This window comes from Fukomys damarensis, unplaced genomic scaffold (assembly GCF_012274545.1).
Source record: "Fukomys damarensis isolate Sample0158 unplaced genomic scaffold, DMR_v1.0_HiC HiC_scaffold_16, whole genome shotgun sequence".
In the NCBI taxonomy this organism is placed as follows: Eukaryota; Metazoa; Chordata; class Mammalia; order Rodentia; family Bathyergidae; genus Fukomys; species Fukomys damarensis.
This window is the reverse complement of record NW_022900928.1, coordinates 448,991-463,429: the sequence shown is the minus strand read 5'-3', so window position 1 is coordinate 463,429 and position 14,439 is coordinate 448,991. Positions and strand designations below refer to the sequence as shown.

The window sequence follows — 14,439 nt, the reverse complement described above, 5'->3', positions numbered from 1 at the left end:
TCGCCGGGACCCCACCCGGGCCGCTGAGACCCTAGGGTCTTGAGCTTCCCCTCGCCCCCATCCGGACGCCCAGTCCTGCTGCACGGGCTGGCTGGCTGTTGAAGCCCCTGCTGGGGGAGGGGCCCCAGATCCACTGCCCAGAGACTTAAGGGACACAGTGAGAAGTGGCCGGAGCAGGCAGTCGGGACGCCCCGCCGATTCCAGGGGCGGGAGAAGGCGCAAGGACAGTGTGAGAGGGATTTCTTCCTGGGTTTGGCAAGGCAGGAAGGACACCCGGGAGCTGCTCTGCCTAATCCACACTCACACCAGCCCCACTTCCTGTCTGCTAGCCGAGGAGCACAAGGGTTCTCAGGACCCCGTCAGGCCTCCAAGGAAGAGATGTTCCAGGAATCCTGCGTCCTGATTTCAAAGATGTCGGGGGTCAGGCTGGTAGTTCTTGTTAGGGAGACTGGGCGTGGTGGCTCATGCCTGTAATCCCGGCGCTCCAGGTGGCTGAGGCAAGAAGATTGCTGAGTTTGAGGCCAGCCTGGGTTACATAGTGAGTTCAAGGCCAGCCCGAATTACATAGTGAGATCCTGCCTCCAAAAACAAACTAAAAAAGAGACAGAGAAATATCAAGGACTCCAAGAAAACAGACTTGCAATGGCCCAGGTTGCCGGGTGTGTGAGAGACAGGCACAGAGGGGACTCAGGCTGAGCCGTATTCCAGACCGCAGTCCCTCCTGGGCGGATCAGTCTCTTCTCCCTGCCCTTCGTGAGCAAGAGAACTCATAATATAAGTGACCGCCGCCAGAGGATGCCCTTGGGACCGAAATCCAGTGTGAGTGGCCCTAGAGCCTGGGGTGGGGCTCTGAGGGACTCCAGTCTGATCTGTTCTATGCCTCTTCCTGTGCCCAGGTATGCGCCATAGTCAAGACAGCGAAACAAAAACAAAAATAAGCTGGGGATTTAGCTCAGCGGTTTGATGGCCTGCCTTGTCAAACTCAAGGACCGGAGTTCAATCCCCGGTACCAAAAACAAAAATTACAACTTTCAGCCACAAAATGGAAGAACAAATTGTATATCCAGCAAATGTCTTTTGTTTTGTTTTGTTTTTTTGAGACAGGGTCTCACTATGTATTTGATACTGACCTGAAACTCACTATGTAGCTCAGGCTGGTCTGTAATTCACAGTGATCCTCCTGCCTCAGCCTCCCGCATGCTGGGATTACAGGTGTGTGCCACCACTCTCAGCTCTAGCAAATGTCTTGTGCAAATAAAATGATAGCAGTATATGGTCTTTATAAAATGTATAAAGAACCTTCAAACTCAGAATAATGACCACAGAGCCAGGTGTGTTGGCACACGCCTGTCATCCCAGCACTCGGGAGGCTGAGGCAGGAGGATCGCTGTGAGTCAAGACCAGCCTGGGCTACACAGTGAGTTCCAGTTCAGTCTCAACTACATAGTGAGACCCTGTCTCAAACCCCCCAAAAAAGAATAATGAGCACAGGAAGGACAGTGGAGTGATAACCCTTTTGAATCTAGATGCAAAGTCTCTCCACGAAATGGGAGCAGACAGATTCCAGCAGCAGTTTTAAAGAATTACAAGCCATGACCCAGGAGGCGGGTGGCAGATGGGAATCCCTGGATGTGATACCTACACTGATGGAATGAAGGGAAACTCCCACAGCATTGTCCGTCCCAGCTGGGGCAGCAGAACCATCTGACTAACTCTAATTCTGTTTGTGAGAAGAGCCTCCATGCACAGGGCATGCCTGTAATCCCAGCACTCGGGAGGCTGAGGCAGGAGAATCACTGTGAGTTCCAGACCAGCCTGGGCTACAGAGTGAGTTCTAGGTCAGTCTCAACTGCAGAGTGAGACCTGTCTCAAAAACAAACAAAAAAGGAAAATCCCAAGAAAGCTCCTGTTGGAGCTAGAAAAACAACAAATTTGCAGGGTTCCAGGCCAGCATGTAAATATCAGCTGTAGCTGGGTGCAGTGGCACACACCTGTATTACCAGCTACTGAGGTGGCTGAGACAGGAGATCACTGGAGCTCTCCAGTTCAAGACCAGCTTGGGAATGCAGTGAGAGCTTGGCTCAAAAAAATAAAAATCAAATAAAAGAAAGGAAGGAAGAAAGAGGAAGCTGGGTATGGTGGCACAGCACTTGAGAGGCTGAGGCAGGGGAGTCACAGTGAGTTTGAGGGCAGCCTAAACTACATAGTGAGACACAGGCCGGGCATGGTGGCGCATGCCTATAACCCCAGCACTCAGGAGGCTGAGGCAGGAGGATCGCTGTAAGTTCGAGACCACCCTGGGCTAGATAGTGAGTTCCAGGTCAGTCTCAACTACATAATGAGACCCTGTCTGAAAAAACAAACAAACAAACAGACAAAATACATAGTGAGATACTGTCTCAAGGAAACCAAAAAAGCTGAGCGCGGGGGAGGAAGGCCGAACCTAAAATTCATGTGGAATTCTAAGGAACCCCAAATAACCAAAGAATCCTGAAAAATAAAACCAAAAGTCCTCAAAATTTCAAAAATTTAAAGCTTCAAAAACCTTCAGGAGGGCCAGGGATTTAGCTCAGTGGTTCCACTGCCTGCCTTGCAAGTGCAAGGACCCCAGTTCAATCCCTGGGTACCAAACACAAAACAAAACAAAAACCTTTGGGAATCAAGAGTGTGGCACTGTGTAAAGCTAGACATGCAGCTCTGTGGAATAGGTTGAGGATCTAGGCATAACCCATAAGTCACTGCCGATAGTTCTCCACAAGGCTGATTTAGCTTAACCCGACTGGCTTGAGAAACACTTTGTGCGTCCTGGCTGTTTATGGGTGGTGGGTCATGCACACATGACTCTGGGGACGTATCTGAGCCCTGGCCCCTTCCTCTCTGGCTCTTGCGCTGTCTCTTCTTCTGCCTTGGTGCCAGCCAGTCACGGACCTAACCCTCTGAAGCCATGCGACACAGTGAAAGCGTCCTGCTGTACAGTGGGTAAGTCACACATTTGGTTCCAGCAATGAAAAGCTGGTGAACGCAGGTGCCCAGACTGTGTGTGGGGAAGAACGTCTTTAACAAATGGTGCTGGAGGTTGGGGATTTAGCTCAATGATGCCACCGCCTGCCTCACAAGTGCAAGGTCCTGAGTTCCATCCCTGGTACCAAAAAATAAAAGGTGCTGGAACAACTGGATATCCACAAGAAAAGTATGGAGCGGGACTTTACCTCACACCATGCACAAAAATTAATTTAATCCCAGCATTTTGAGAGGCTGAGGCAGGAGGATCACAAATTCAACCCCAACCTGAGAAACTTACTGGTTTAGTAAGACCCTGTCTCAAAACAAAGGGCTGGAATGTAGCTCGGTGCAAAGGCCCTGGGTTCAATTCCCATGTACTGAAAAAAAACTTATAGTGGATTAAAAATGTAAGTATAGGCTGGGGATTTAGCTCAGTGGTTCCGGCATCTGCCTCGCAAGCGCAAGGTCCCAAATTCGATCCCCAGTAGCAAAAATAACTAATAATAATAATAATAATAATAATAATAATATCTAAAACATTAAATCCTTTAGCAGAAAATACACGACCTTAGAGAATATCTGACCTCCATGACCGAAGGCTCGGCACTGGTGTCTTGAATGTGACATCAAAGCACAAGAACCATAGCAATAACAAAAAAGTTGGATTGCATGAGAATCATTCTGCTGTGCCTCAGAAGATACTGTGATGGAGCTGGGCATGGTGGTGTAGCCTGTGGTCCCAGCTGCTCAGGAGACTGAGGCAGAAAGATCACAGAGCCCACAAGTTTGAGGCCATCCTGGGGAACAGAGTGAGACCCTGTCTTTTAAAAAAATACTATTGGGCCGGGGATTTAGCTCAGTGGTGCTGCCACCTGCCTTGCAAGCGCAAGGTCCTGAGTTCAATCCCCAGTACAAAAACAAACAAACAAATGATACTATCAAGAGCAAAAGGAAAGCCCATAGACTAGGAGAAAGTATTTAAAAATCAGGTATCTGAGAAGGGTGTAATAGCAGAACACATGAAGTACTCTTACAACTCCATTTAAAAGTAAGCAAGACACATGTTTCTTCAAAGAAGATATGCAAGTGGCTGGACTTGGGGGTACACATCTATAATCCTAGCACTTGGGGGGCTGAGGCAGGAGGGTCCCTGTGAGTTCAAAGCCAGCCAGGGCTACACAGTGAATTCAAGGTCAGCCTCAACTACAAAGTGAGACCTGTCTCAAAAAAATAATAATTAAAAAGAAGATGTACAAATGGCCAAGAAGCACCCAACAAATGCCCAACCTCATCAATCACCAGGGAAACAGTGAAAACCCCAGCAAGACACATTGCACACCCACTTGCTGGCCAGGGTAGACTGCAGTGAGAGCAGAGGACCGAGCCCTTGCTGGCCCTGTGGATGCCAGCCCAGCCGGTCCTCCATAAGCTGCACACACTGAGGTTAGTGTGCAACTTGAGAGCCACTTGATTCCATCCCCAGAAGTGGAAAAAAAAAAAAGTAACATATAACTCACGACGGGAATCCGTGCTATGTGGAATATACCCCAGAGACCTGCGGACAAGCATTCAAACAGACATGTGGACATGGGGCTTGCATCAGTGCACTTGCGATACCCCAGAGGTAGAATGGGTAAAGACGATGCTGCACATCCTTACTCTCAAAGTGTTCGCAGTCAGAGAAAGGAATGACGTGCCGGCACAGGCTACAGCCGGGGCCACCGTGCCTGGATCCTATGTTCAGTTTTAAAGTCAATTTTCCTGTCATCCCAGCACTCGGGAGGCTGAGGCAGGAGGATTGCTGTGAGTCTGAGACCAGCCTGGACTACACAGTGAGTTCCAGGTCAATCTCAACTACATAGTGAGACCCTGTCTCAAAAAAAATAAAAAATAAAAACAAATAAAGTCAATTTTACTGCATGTTAGTTTTTTTTTAATTTATTATTATTTTTTTTTGGTACCGGGTATTGAACTCGGGTCCCTGCGCTTGCAAGGCAGGCCACCAAACTGCTGAGCTAAATCCCCGGTCCTGTTTTTAAAAGTAGAAATATTTTTTTCTACAAAGATCTGGCTACTTAAGTGGTTGAAAGAACTGAAAGATCTGCCAGATTCTTGTGAATGTAATAAATTTGACAATGTGTTTAAGATCAGGGGATTTTATTCTGCTAAATGTATTTATTTATTTATTTTTATTTTTATTTTTTGGTACCAGGGATCGAACTAGGGTCCTTGCGCATGCGAGGCAGGTGACAGAACCACTGAGCTAAATCCCTGGCCCCTATAAATTTATTTTTTAAATGCCACCTGAAGTTTTGCAGGAGGCCTGGTTTCACAGTCAGTGGGCCCTCATGAACACGGCCTTGCAGTCTCCCTTTCCTGTTCCAGCCTCACCGCGCCAAGGCTACCAGCTCTGGAAGGCTGGACCCTGGCCAGTGTTGGGGTCTCCGGCTGCCCCACCACCCGCCTGGGATTCCAGTCCCCCCATCCTGGCGCCACAACGTTCCCTTACCCTGGCCGACCGCCAGCTGGTGGCCGCGCCCCAGGGCCCTGTGCCCGGCCACTGTGCTGTCCCCACCTGGCAGAGGGGCGGGAGGCTGCAGCAACAGCTGGGGGGGTGGCCCTGACCTTCCCTCACGGTCGATGCATCCGGACTGCGAGGCGCCAGGGCCCCTATAAAGCTCAGCACTGATTTGGGGGCCCAGTGCCCAGTGCTGCACCCACCATGGCCCCTTGCCCTCCACTTCTGCTGCTGCTGCTGCTGCTGCTGCTCGGGGGCCCTGCCGCGCACCCTGCACTGCCCAGGTGAGCCGTGCCATCCAGGTGAGCCCCCCTGCCCTGCTCCACACCCCACCTGACCCAAGGCTACCCGTCTCCAGGGCCGCACGACACTCAGACGGGACTTTCACCAGTGAGCTCAGCCGCCTGCGGGACAGCGCACAGCTGCAGCGCCTGCTGCAGGGCCTGGTGGGCAAGCGCAGGTGAGCCGGCAAGACACGGGCAGGTGGGTGATGTGCTGCTCTGCAGGGCACAGGCCCAACATGGTGCCACATCGCTGCCCCTGCCTCCAGGCCTCATTCTGATCTGGGGGGGGCAGCGAGCAGGACACAGAGAACAGTGCCGCAGGGTCCGAGCCTGTGGATGGCCAGCTGTGCCTGCTGTGATCCCACGTGCACACCCTGCAGGACTGGTGAGCACCCTGAGCCTTGCTCCCAGGGGCAGGGGCTGGGATGCCAGTCCCAGCCCCTAAGGCACTGTCTCTGCAGGTTGCCCCTAGGGCACCTCCCGGGCCTCTCCCCATCTCCCTGGCTGCTTCCTGGCCCCAAACCTGGAGCCAAGATTTCAGAGGCTGCAGGAGCTACACGGAGTCCTCAGTGAAGAGGAGGAGCCCAGCGCTGGCAGGGGCTGGGGCTGGGGCTGGGGCTGGCTGTATGTGACACAATAAAGCAGTTCCCGGGTTTCCCAGCCATGGCTACACCTCTGCTAGGTGGGCTTCAGGTGGGGCGCTGTGCCCCCGCTGAGTCCAAGGGCACCTCGCCCTCACCTCCGTCCTCCGGCTCAATGTCCAGCACCCACCCCTCACCCTGTCCCGAGCCACATGGCCAGGTGCACACAGGAGTGAAGGGCCACCCAGAACCCCGGGAGCCCCAGAGTGCAAGGACCCCCAGAGGACACCCTGCTGCACAGGTGAAGGTGGGGTTCCTTGCGGCCACCCTCCTGACCCAGCTCAGGGTTTGGGGGTGAGGAAGAGGGGGGTTGGGAGCTGAGAGCCCTCACCAGACCCTGCGGGAGGACTCGGGTGCCCTGAAGCCCTCCCGTCTCACCACCCTGCAACACAGCCCCAGTTTCCTGACAGTCAGAGGGCACCCCAGGACACCAGAGCCTTTCCCTTGGACCGTTCAGGGAGAGGGCCTAAGAGGGACACCCGGACACCGGGGTGTGCACCCCGAGAGGTGGCCTCGGAATCTGGCCCAGAGGACACGGGGAAGTGGTGAGCAGGAGGCAGGGCAGGGGCTTAACCCAAGACCAAGGGTGGAGCCCCTTCAGCCCCAAACCTCCCACTTTTCCACAGCCGTCCCCACCCCTGTCCTAGCCTTGTCCCCAGCTCTGCCCCCCAGCTCTGTCTCTCAGCCCTGTCCTCCCACCCTGTGCCCAGCCGTCCCCCACTCTCGACCCAGCCCCGTCTCAGTCCTGCCCCCGGCTCCCCAAGCCCCTGGCCCCCCTCTTGGGTGGTGGCCTGGCCGGCCTGCGGGAGCCCCCTTGGTGGAGCTGTCAGCAGGGCCATAAAGCAGGGCGGCGCCTGGCAGGGCAAAGGTCGGTCGCAGAGGCAGGGAAGGCCTAGCCCTGGACCGCAGACCGCCAGACCCTTCCGGCAGGTGACAGCCGCCAAGATGGGGGCCGGGGCCCCTCTGTGGGCTCCTGTGCTGCTGCTCCTGGCACTGCCAGGCCAACCCCCGGGGGCAGCAGCCCAGAGCCAGGGTAGGTGCTGGCCAGGGCATGGGGTGGGCACGGGGCAGGGGCTGGCAGGCGCCAACTGTCCCCTCCACCTCCCAGCCTGCTCAGTGGACAGGACCTTTGTCAGCATCGAGGAGAACAGCAGCATCACGAAGGCCCTGGTGAACATCTCCGTCCCGGACGGCCAACACGTCACCCTGGGGCCTACATCCACCGCCTCTGCCTTCCGGATCCTGGAAAACCAGCTGTTCCTCAACGTGACCCCTGATTACGAGGTGCGGGTGGCAGGCTGGGGGATCCCATGGAGAGGATTCAGAGAGAGACAGGAGTACTGGGGGTAGGGCCGTGTGGGGACGGACGGAGCTTTGAGGGTGAGGGTGATGGTGAGCAGCTGGGGGGCACCTGCCCTTGGCTCTGAGGGTCACAAGAGACCTTTGTGGCCCGCAGGAGAACACCATGCTGGAGGCTCACCTGGAGTGCAGGAGGGGCAGCACGGTGGTGAGTTCTCCCCACCACCCTGGCGCAGTGCCCCAGGGTGACCTCAGCCTGGTCACTGTCAGACATCAGTGTCTACTGGCTACGCCCCAACTGCCCCAGCCCAGATTATGCCCTGAGCTTTGGACCCACACGCCCAGCCGAGGACCATCCTTGATGCCTGTGCAGAACCCCCAGGCCTCGACCCCACACCAGCACCCTGAGGGGTTCACTTCACCCCCCAGCACCCACTCTCCTCCCTCACACACCCCGCACGGTGGGCAGCCCCAGCACCCACCTTCCCTCCTCGAGTCCCTCCGGGGTCTCAGCACCACACATCCCTCCTGGAACCTTTCCTCCTCCGCCCAAACCCGTCCATTCTCAGCCTAGAGACACTCAGGCCTTCCTGGGTGCTTCCCAACTTGGAGTCAAAGCCAAATGTGGACACAGCCCGGGCACATGTTCCTCCTGCCCACCTGTCCACATGGAAGCATCCCCTCCCGGCAGGTTTGGCCACCCAGGCTCAGCTTCTTAGCCTCTCACGAGGGAAACTAAAATAGGTCCTATGGGCCCTAGCTCCAACGTGGGTCACCTCATGCCCTGCACCCCCGCCCCACACCCCAGCAAGACCTCAGTCTGTGTCTCTAGCAGACAAGGACCCCTCCCTAAATGTGGCCTTGGGGGCTGGACGGTGTTGTGCACCAAGCCCCGGTCTGTACTCTGGGTCCCGAGAGAGTCAGCCTCCATGTCTTGTTTGAGTTGGGGTCGGAGCAGAGCTCAGACGACACTCCTGGCTCATACTCCCTGACAGTGTCTTTAAAGCAATCTACAGGCCATCTGTGTCTCTGGTTTTCCCGGTTGTGCTCTTGAAGACATGAGATTACGTGTCCCATCTCTCATCCGAGATCCTGCTGGTCACTTCCACTTGTTTCCCAGAGTACTTCCCCCTTCTGCCAGACTGCGTCCTCACTTCTACTCACTGTGAACCCCGGCTAGCACTGAAGCCCACAGGGCAAGGCCCGTCTTGTGCAGGCCCTGCACCTAGCACCAGCTGCTAGGCCGATCTTGGGATGGATGAATGACTGAAGGGATGTGTAAGTGGAGGAAGAAGTGAGGACCAGTGCAGAGGCAAAGCTGTACCACCCAGAGGGATGGGGAGAGACCGACAGGCTGTGATCCCCAGGTGACACAGCTAGTGGTGCTGGTGTCCGTGCTGGACGTCAATGACAACGCCCCAGAGTTCCCCTTTACGATGAAGGAGCAGAACGTGTTGGAGGTGAATCTGAGCAGCAGAGCAGGCTCCCTCTGCTTGGCGCAGTGAGTGTGGGCTCCACCCTCATCCCGGGAGCCATGAGCCCAGCCCAACTGAGCCCCTTTCCACCCAGGACACCAAAGTGAACTCCATAGTCATCCCAGAGGATGAACTGAAGGCCACCGACAATGACACAGAGGATGTCTTGTTCTACACCCTACAGGAAGTGACCCCTGTAGGTGCTGCCCTGCTCCCCTAACAGAGACCCTCCCTCAGCTGCCCCATCCCCACCTACTAGGGTCTCAGGCGTTGCCCCCCAACCCCAGAATGCCAAGAGCTTCTTCTCCCTGGTGAGCGTGAACCGCCCTGCCCTGAGGCTGGACCAGCCCCTGGACTTCTACAAGTGGCAGACCATGACATTCCAGCTGCTGGTCCGGGTGAGCCCCTCAGGTGCCCTGAAATCGAGCCCTGACTGCCCGGGCCTCCTCCAGGCTGCTCCCAGTCTGACATGGCAGGGGCTGCTGTTGCAGGACACTCAGGGGGAGCTCGAGGTGCCCAGCCACACGGCCACGGCCACCCTGGTCCTGCATGTGCTGCCTGCTGACCTGAGGCCCCCCTGGTTCCTGCCCTGTGCCTACTCAGATGGCTATGTCTGCATCCAGGCCCAGTACCACGGGGCTGTCCCCACGGAACACACACTGGTAATGGGGCTCCTGGGGATAGGGCTGTCCCCACAGGGCACTGGTAAGGGGCAGCTGCAGACCTGCTGGAGTCCGGAGTGACGTCAGGAGGCACAGGTGGGGACAAGGAGATGGGAGAAGTTACTGCTCCGATCTTGAAGCTGATGTGCACAAATTTCTTTGATGAACATGGCCTCCAGCCTCGGGTACTGGGTGGACACAGGGAAATCTCGGGGGGCCTAGGGCCCGGCAAGGCCAGCCAGGACTCCGGTACTGCAGGCCCAGGCTAGTGACCCCCAAGCAGCTGTTCCTCTGCCTGGCTTGTGGTCACCATGGGGGCCAGTGGTGCCCTTGGGCAGGTGGAGCCAGTAGGAGCCCTGGAGCCTGAGCTGAGCCAACAGGTAGACATTGGCCCCTTCCTAGTGCTTGCTCCCCAAAACATTGGGCCCAGCTGTACCAGCCCTACAGGATCCCCTGTCTCCACAGCTGTCCCCCCTCATCCTGCATCCTGGGCCCATCTATGCTGTGGACGGGGACCGGGGCATCGACGTGGGCATCATCTACAGCATTGTGGGGGGTGAGTGAAGACTTGGCCCAGCCCAGCTTGGAGCCTGACCACAGCTGCAGGGACTAGCACTGACTAGCTTTCTTTCAGGGAACACAGACAACACTTTTGTCATTGACAAAGACTCTGGCAACCTCACCATGGCCAAGAGCATCCCCAGCCCCACGACCTTCATCTTGCTGATCAGGGTGGGTGCAGTGTGGAGTGGCAAGACTGGTGACTGAGCTCTGCCTTCAAGCCTCTGCGGCTCACTGCTGCCTCCCTCTCTCGCCAGGGGCAGCAGACTGACATGGCCCGATACTCGGTGACCCAGGCCACCGTGGAGGCCCGCTCTACCACTGGGAGACCACCTTACTTCCCCCAGAGCCTGTACCGCGGCATCGTGGCACCTGGCTCCGGGGCTGGCGTGGCTGTCCGGGACGCAGCCTCCCCGTCTCAGCCTCTGAGGATCCAGGCCCAGGACCCTGACTTCCTGGTACACATCCTTCTCTGCCCCAGCAGAAACCCTGAGACCTGGGTGGGTCCCTAGGTTGGAGTGACTTCTGGTCTGCATGGTGGCTTGGGATATATGTGGGGTGGCTGCACCCCAGGACTCACTGTGGCCATATCCAGGGCCTCAACTCGGCCATCACATATCAAATCACCAACTGCTCTGAGTTCCGGATGGATGGAGAGGCCGTGCTGACTACCACAGCACTGGAGCACGAGGGAGTCTTCTATGCAGAAGTGAGGTGGGGGACATGTCTGCGGGAGGGGGGTGCAGAGGGCCTCAGGAGGGTCAAGTCCCCTTCCTGCCTCAGGTGGAGGCCACAAACACCGTGACCAACAACGCGGCCACTGTCGTTGCTGAGATTTGGGTTTCAGAGCAGGGGCCTCCCGCCATAGGTGAGCCTTGGGGTTCCCCAGCTTGGTGGCTCCTCCACTGGGGCAAGTGGGAAAAAGGTAAGCCGAATGCTGTCCCTGGTCCCCCAGGACCCCCAGAGATCCCCCCATCCCCAGAGGCTGGAAGAACATCCAAGCCCTCAACCGACACAGCCACAGAAGCCCCCAGGCCCCCCGGGACCTCTCAAGAACCCTCCGCGACCAGTCCTGGGGTGGCCACTGGCTCTCACCCATCCTCAGGCACATCTTTGAGGCCGGCCACCCCAACCACACCTGGGGGGTTACCCGGTGTGGAAGCCAGCACCACCCTTTGGCCAGTCACTCCTGGTGGGGTCTCAGCTCAGACCCCGAAGCCAGGGACCTCTCAGCCGATGACCCCTGTGTCCAGCAGGAGCTCCTCAGCCTCAGGTAGTCCCCATCCCATTTTTCCTGCCAGACTCAAGGTCCTGGGTGGTCCTGGGGATGCTCTGGGACAGGGTCCACCTGGGCTGGTCCAGTCTGACCACACGAGAAACGCAAGGAGGGTCTGACCTTCTCTGGGATAGCTGAGTCCAGGGACTCGAAGAGCTATAGGGGTAGCAGCCAGACCTGGGATCCAGTGAGGACCACAATTTCCAGGACTGTTTGTGATTTAGTGTCTCAAAATAGAAAGTATTTCTGTAATGATTAGGAGAGGCACAAGTTGGAAATTAAGATCACATGGCTGACCCAGGTGTGGTGGCATACACCTATAATCCCAGTAGTGGGGAGGCTGAGGTAGGAGGATTACCATGAGTTCCAACCAGCCTGAGCTACACAGTGAGCCCAAGGCCAGCCTGCACTACAAATTGAGACTGTTTTAAAAAACAAAAGCAAACAAACAAAAACATTGCACGAATGGGTGCAGTATGCTTCCTATCATCCCAGTTACTCTGGAGGCAGGAGGATCACTTGAGCCCATGAGTTTGAGGCAACCTGGATAACACAGGAGGCCCTGTCAAAAAAGATGGTACAGCTTACAGGACCTGGGGTACTGAGGACAGAGGGAGCCCACACAAGAATGTGTGGAGAAAGCCATGGGTCATCGCCTTCCTGGGACACAGGACAGGAACCAAACCAGTTCCCCAGGGGACCCTTGGTGTATTTGAGGCAAACAGGTGCAGTCCGAGGAGGCCTGGCATAGAGGCCACGGAGTATGGTCAATGGGACACATTCAGAGCCCAGGGGCAACATCCAGCCATCCACAAGGAGGTAAAGAAATGGATTAGATTTAGGGGGCCCTGCGCCTGGCCCAAGGACTAGTGATGCAGTGCAGGTCAAAACGCCTCCTCTAAGGTGAGCCCCACCTCGCCTGCTCTCCTGGGTCTCCACGTCTCCAGAGAGTCTCCTGACAGGACACAGCACCTGCTCTTGGGACCTCAGCTCTGGGGAATGGTCCCGGCCATTTTTTGGTCGGTGCCCAGGCTGATGCAGGTTGGCAAGGGGCAAATTGTGCTCCTCCAACAGTAAGTGGCCATGGTGCCTTCACAGGGACACCGGGAGGCGGCAGCACTGGCCAAGATGGTGAACCGGGTGGCCCCGAGGAGCTGCGCTTCTCAGTGGTGGACATGGCAGTCCTGGGAGGGGTGCTGGGCGCACTGCTGCTGCTGGCCCTCATTGTCCTGGCCGTGCTCCTCTATAAGCACTACTGGCACCCACTGTATGGCTGCTCTGGGAAAGCTGCGGTGAGCCTGGGCCAGGGGCAGGAGTACAAGGGAGCAGAGGGGCAGAAGGACAGACAGAGGACAGGGAGTGGGGGGCGGGTGGAGAAAGGAACTAGGGCAGCCACAGGGAGAGGGACGCAGGGGAGACAGATGACTACAGAGGGCAAGGCAGGTGGGAGAGCTTGGAGAGAGACCTCTGGCTACCCTGGGAGTTGGAGCCCAGGTGCTGCCCCTGACGGCCTTGTCGGCCCTCAGCCCTGCAGCTTTGACAACCAGGCCTTCCTGGGTGATCACGAGGCCACCAAGGCATCCATCCCCAGGCCCGAGCCGGGCTCCACACCTGTGGAGACACGACCTGCACCCCTGGATCCTGAGCCCCTCGGCCCCACACCCCCTGATCCTGAGCCCCTAGCCCCACAGCTCCCTGGCCCTGAGTTCCCCATGGCTGCTAGAGCCGCTGGGGACAGCCCCTCAGCAGTGAGGTCCATCTTGACCAAGGAGCGGCGGCCTGAAGGTGGCTACAAGGCCGTGTGGTTTGGCGAGGACATTGGGGCAGAGGCTGACGTCGTGGTCCTCAACACCCCTGGGGCTGGCGAGGTTGGCGATGGCGACTCCGAGGGCAGCAGTGAAGAGGACGGGGTCCTTGACAGGGATCCCTGCGACGCACTGGGTGACTCCACCTACATCTAGTGCCCCTCACACACCCCGCCCGCTGTCTTCTCCCCTGCTGTCTCCTTCTTGCAGAATAAAGTGGCTATTCCGACCCCAGAGCCGTTGTGTATCGGGCTCGCTATGGCCGCTGGGAGGGTCGCGGTCCCCACCACTTGTGGCAGAGGAGGCCCGGGCTTCTCCCAGCGTCGGGGAATTTCTCGCACTTGTCACCGGGCAGTCGGCCCACAGCCCCGCTGCGCCTCCCAAGTTTTCGTTTCCGGTGCTGGATGCTGCGTCTGCGCCGCCCTCTGTGCAACCCAAGCAGCGTCCCTGCTTCCTTCCACCTCCCGTGGGTAGCTTGGCACAAAAAGGGCCTGGCTTGGTTTGGGGTTGAGTTTTTCTTCTACGTTCCTAGGGCCCTGGCCCCCATCCTTGTCGCCGCAGGGCAGAGGGGACCACGCCCCTGAACGGCCCGCGGAGCCTGCTTGGCTTCTGCAGCCCTGGCCCCATACCTGTCCCGCCCCGTTGCCAGGCTCCGCCCCTGGCCCAGTCTATAAAATCGCTGCTGCTTCCCTCCCCCTTCCATGAAAGCTTCCGCCCCGGCGGCTTCGGCACCCAGGTATGCACAACCTCTGACCTACGGGAGCAGAAGGGGAGCTGGACCCCTGGGCACCGCGGAGCCCTCGTCCGCTCCACGGGCAGCGCCAGGCCGCCGAGCCAGAGAGCAGAGGGTCGCGGAGAGAGTTGGGGCAGAGCGGCTGGGCTGGAGCCAGATCGGGGGCTGAGCAGACCGGGATC

At 57.3% G+C, this 14,439-nt stretch overlaps 3 protein-coding genes across 8 annotated transcripts in view; all 3 read left to right on the top strand.

Moving 5' to 3' along the window:
• The first annotated feature begins 5,676 nt into the window (after positions 1-5,676).
• On the top strand, positions 5,677-6,194 carry Sct (secretin). The gene is given in 3 exon segments (XM_033764762.1): positions 5,677-5,805; positions 5,880-5,981; positions 6,098-6,194. Coding segments are annotated over 3 exon segments (279 nt in total). The 5' UTR covers positions 5,677-5,725.
• A 1,114-nt stretch (positions 6,195-7,308) lies between these two features.
• On the top strand, positions 7,309-13,753 carry Cdhr5 (cadherin related family member 5). 5 transcript variants are annotated; one of them, XM_010640343.1, is made up of 15 exons: positions 7,309-7,479; positions 7,555-7,730; positions 7,903-7,953; positions 9,113-9,205; positions 9,315-9,416; positions 9,508-9,618; positions 9,712-9,882; positions 10,348-10,438; positions 10,517-10,614; positions 10,701-10,901; positions 11,039-11,152; positions 11,227-11,311; positions 11,399-11,716; positions 12,818-13,011; positions 13,246-13,753. In XM_010640343.1, the coding sequence occupies exons 1-15, from the start codon at positions 7,392-7,394 to the stop codon at positions 13,678-13,680; spliced, it is 2,328 nt and encodes a 775-aa protein (XP_010638645.1). In that variant the 5' UTR covers positions 7,309-7,391; the 3' UTR covers positions 13,681-13,753. The 5 variants fall into 5 exon arrangements, with proteins under 5 accessions (XP_010638645.1, XP_019065545.1, XP_019065543.1 ...); XM_019210000.1 differs by having other exon boundaries at positions 10,701-10,943; positions 11,549-11,716; XM_019209998.1 differs by having other exon boundaries at positions 10,701-10,943.
• Positions 13,754-13,955: 202 nt separating this feature from the next.
• The window catches only part of Irf7 (interferon regulatory factor 7), a 4,071-nt gene continuing 3,587 nt past the window's right edge, over positions 13,956-14,439 (top strand). For both annotated transcript variants that reach the window (XM_010640342.2, XM_010640341.2), the window contains exon 1: positions 13,956-14,260. The gene's annotated coding sequence lies outside the window, so the exon portion shown is untranslated. The remainder of the gene's footprint in view (positions 14,261-14,439) is intronic.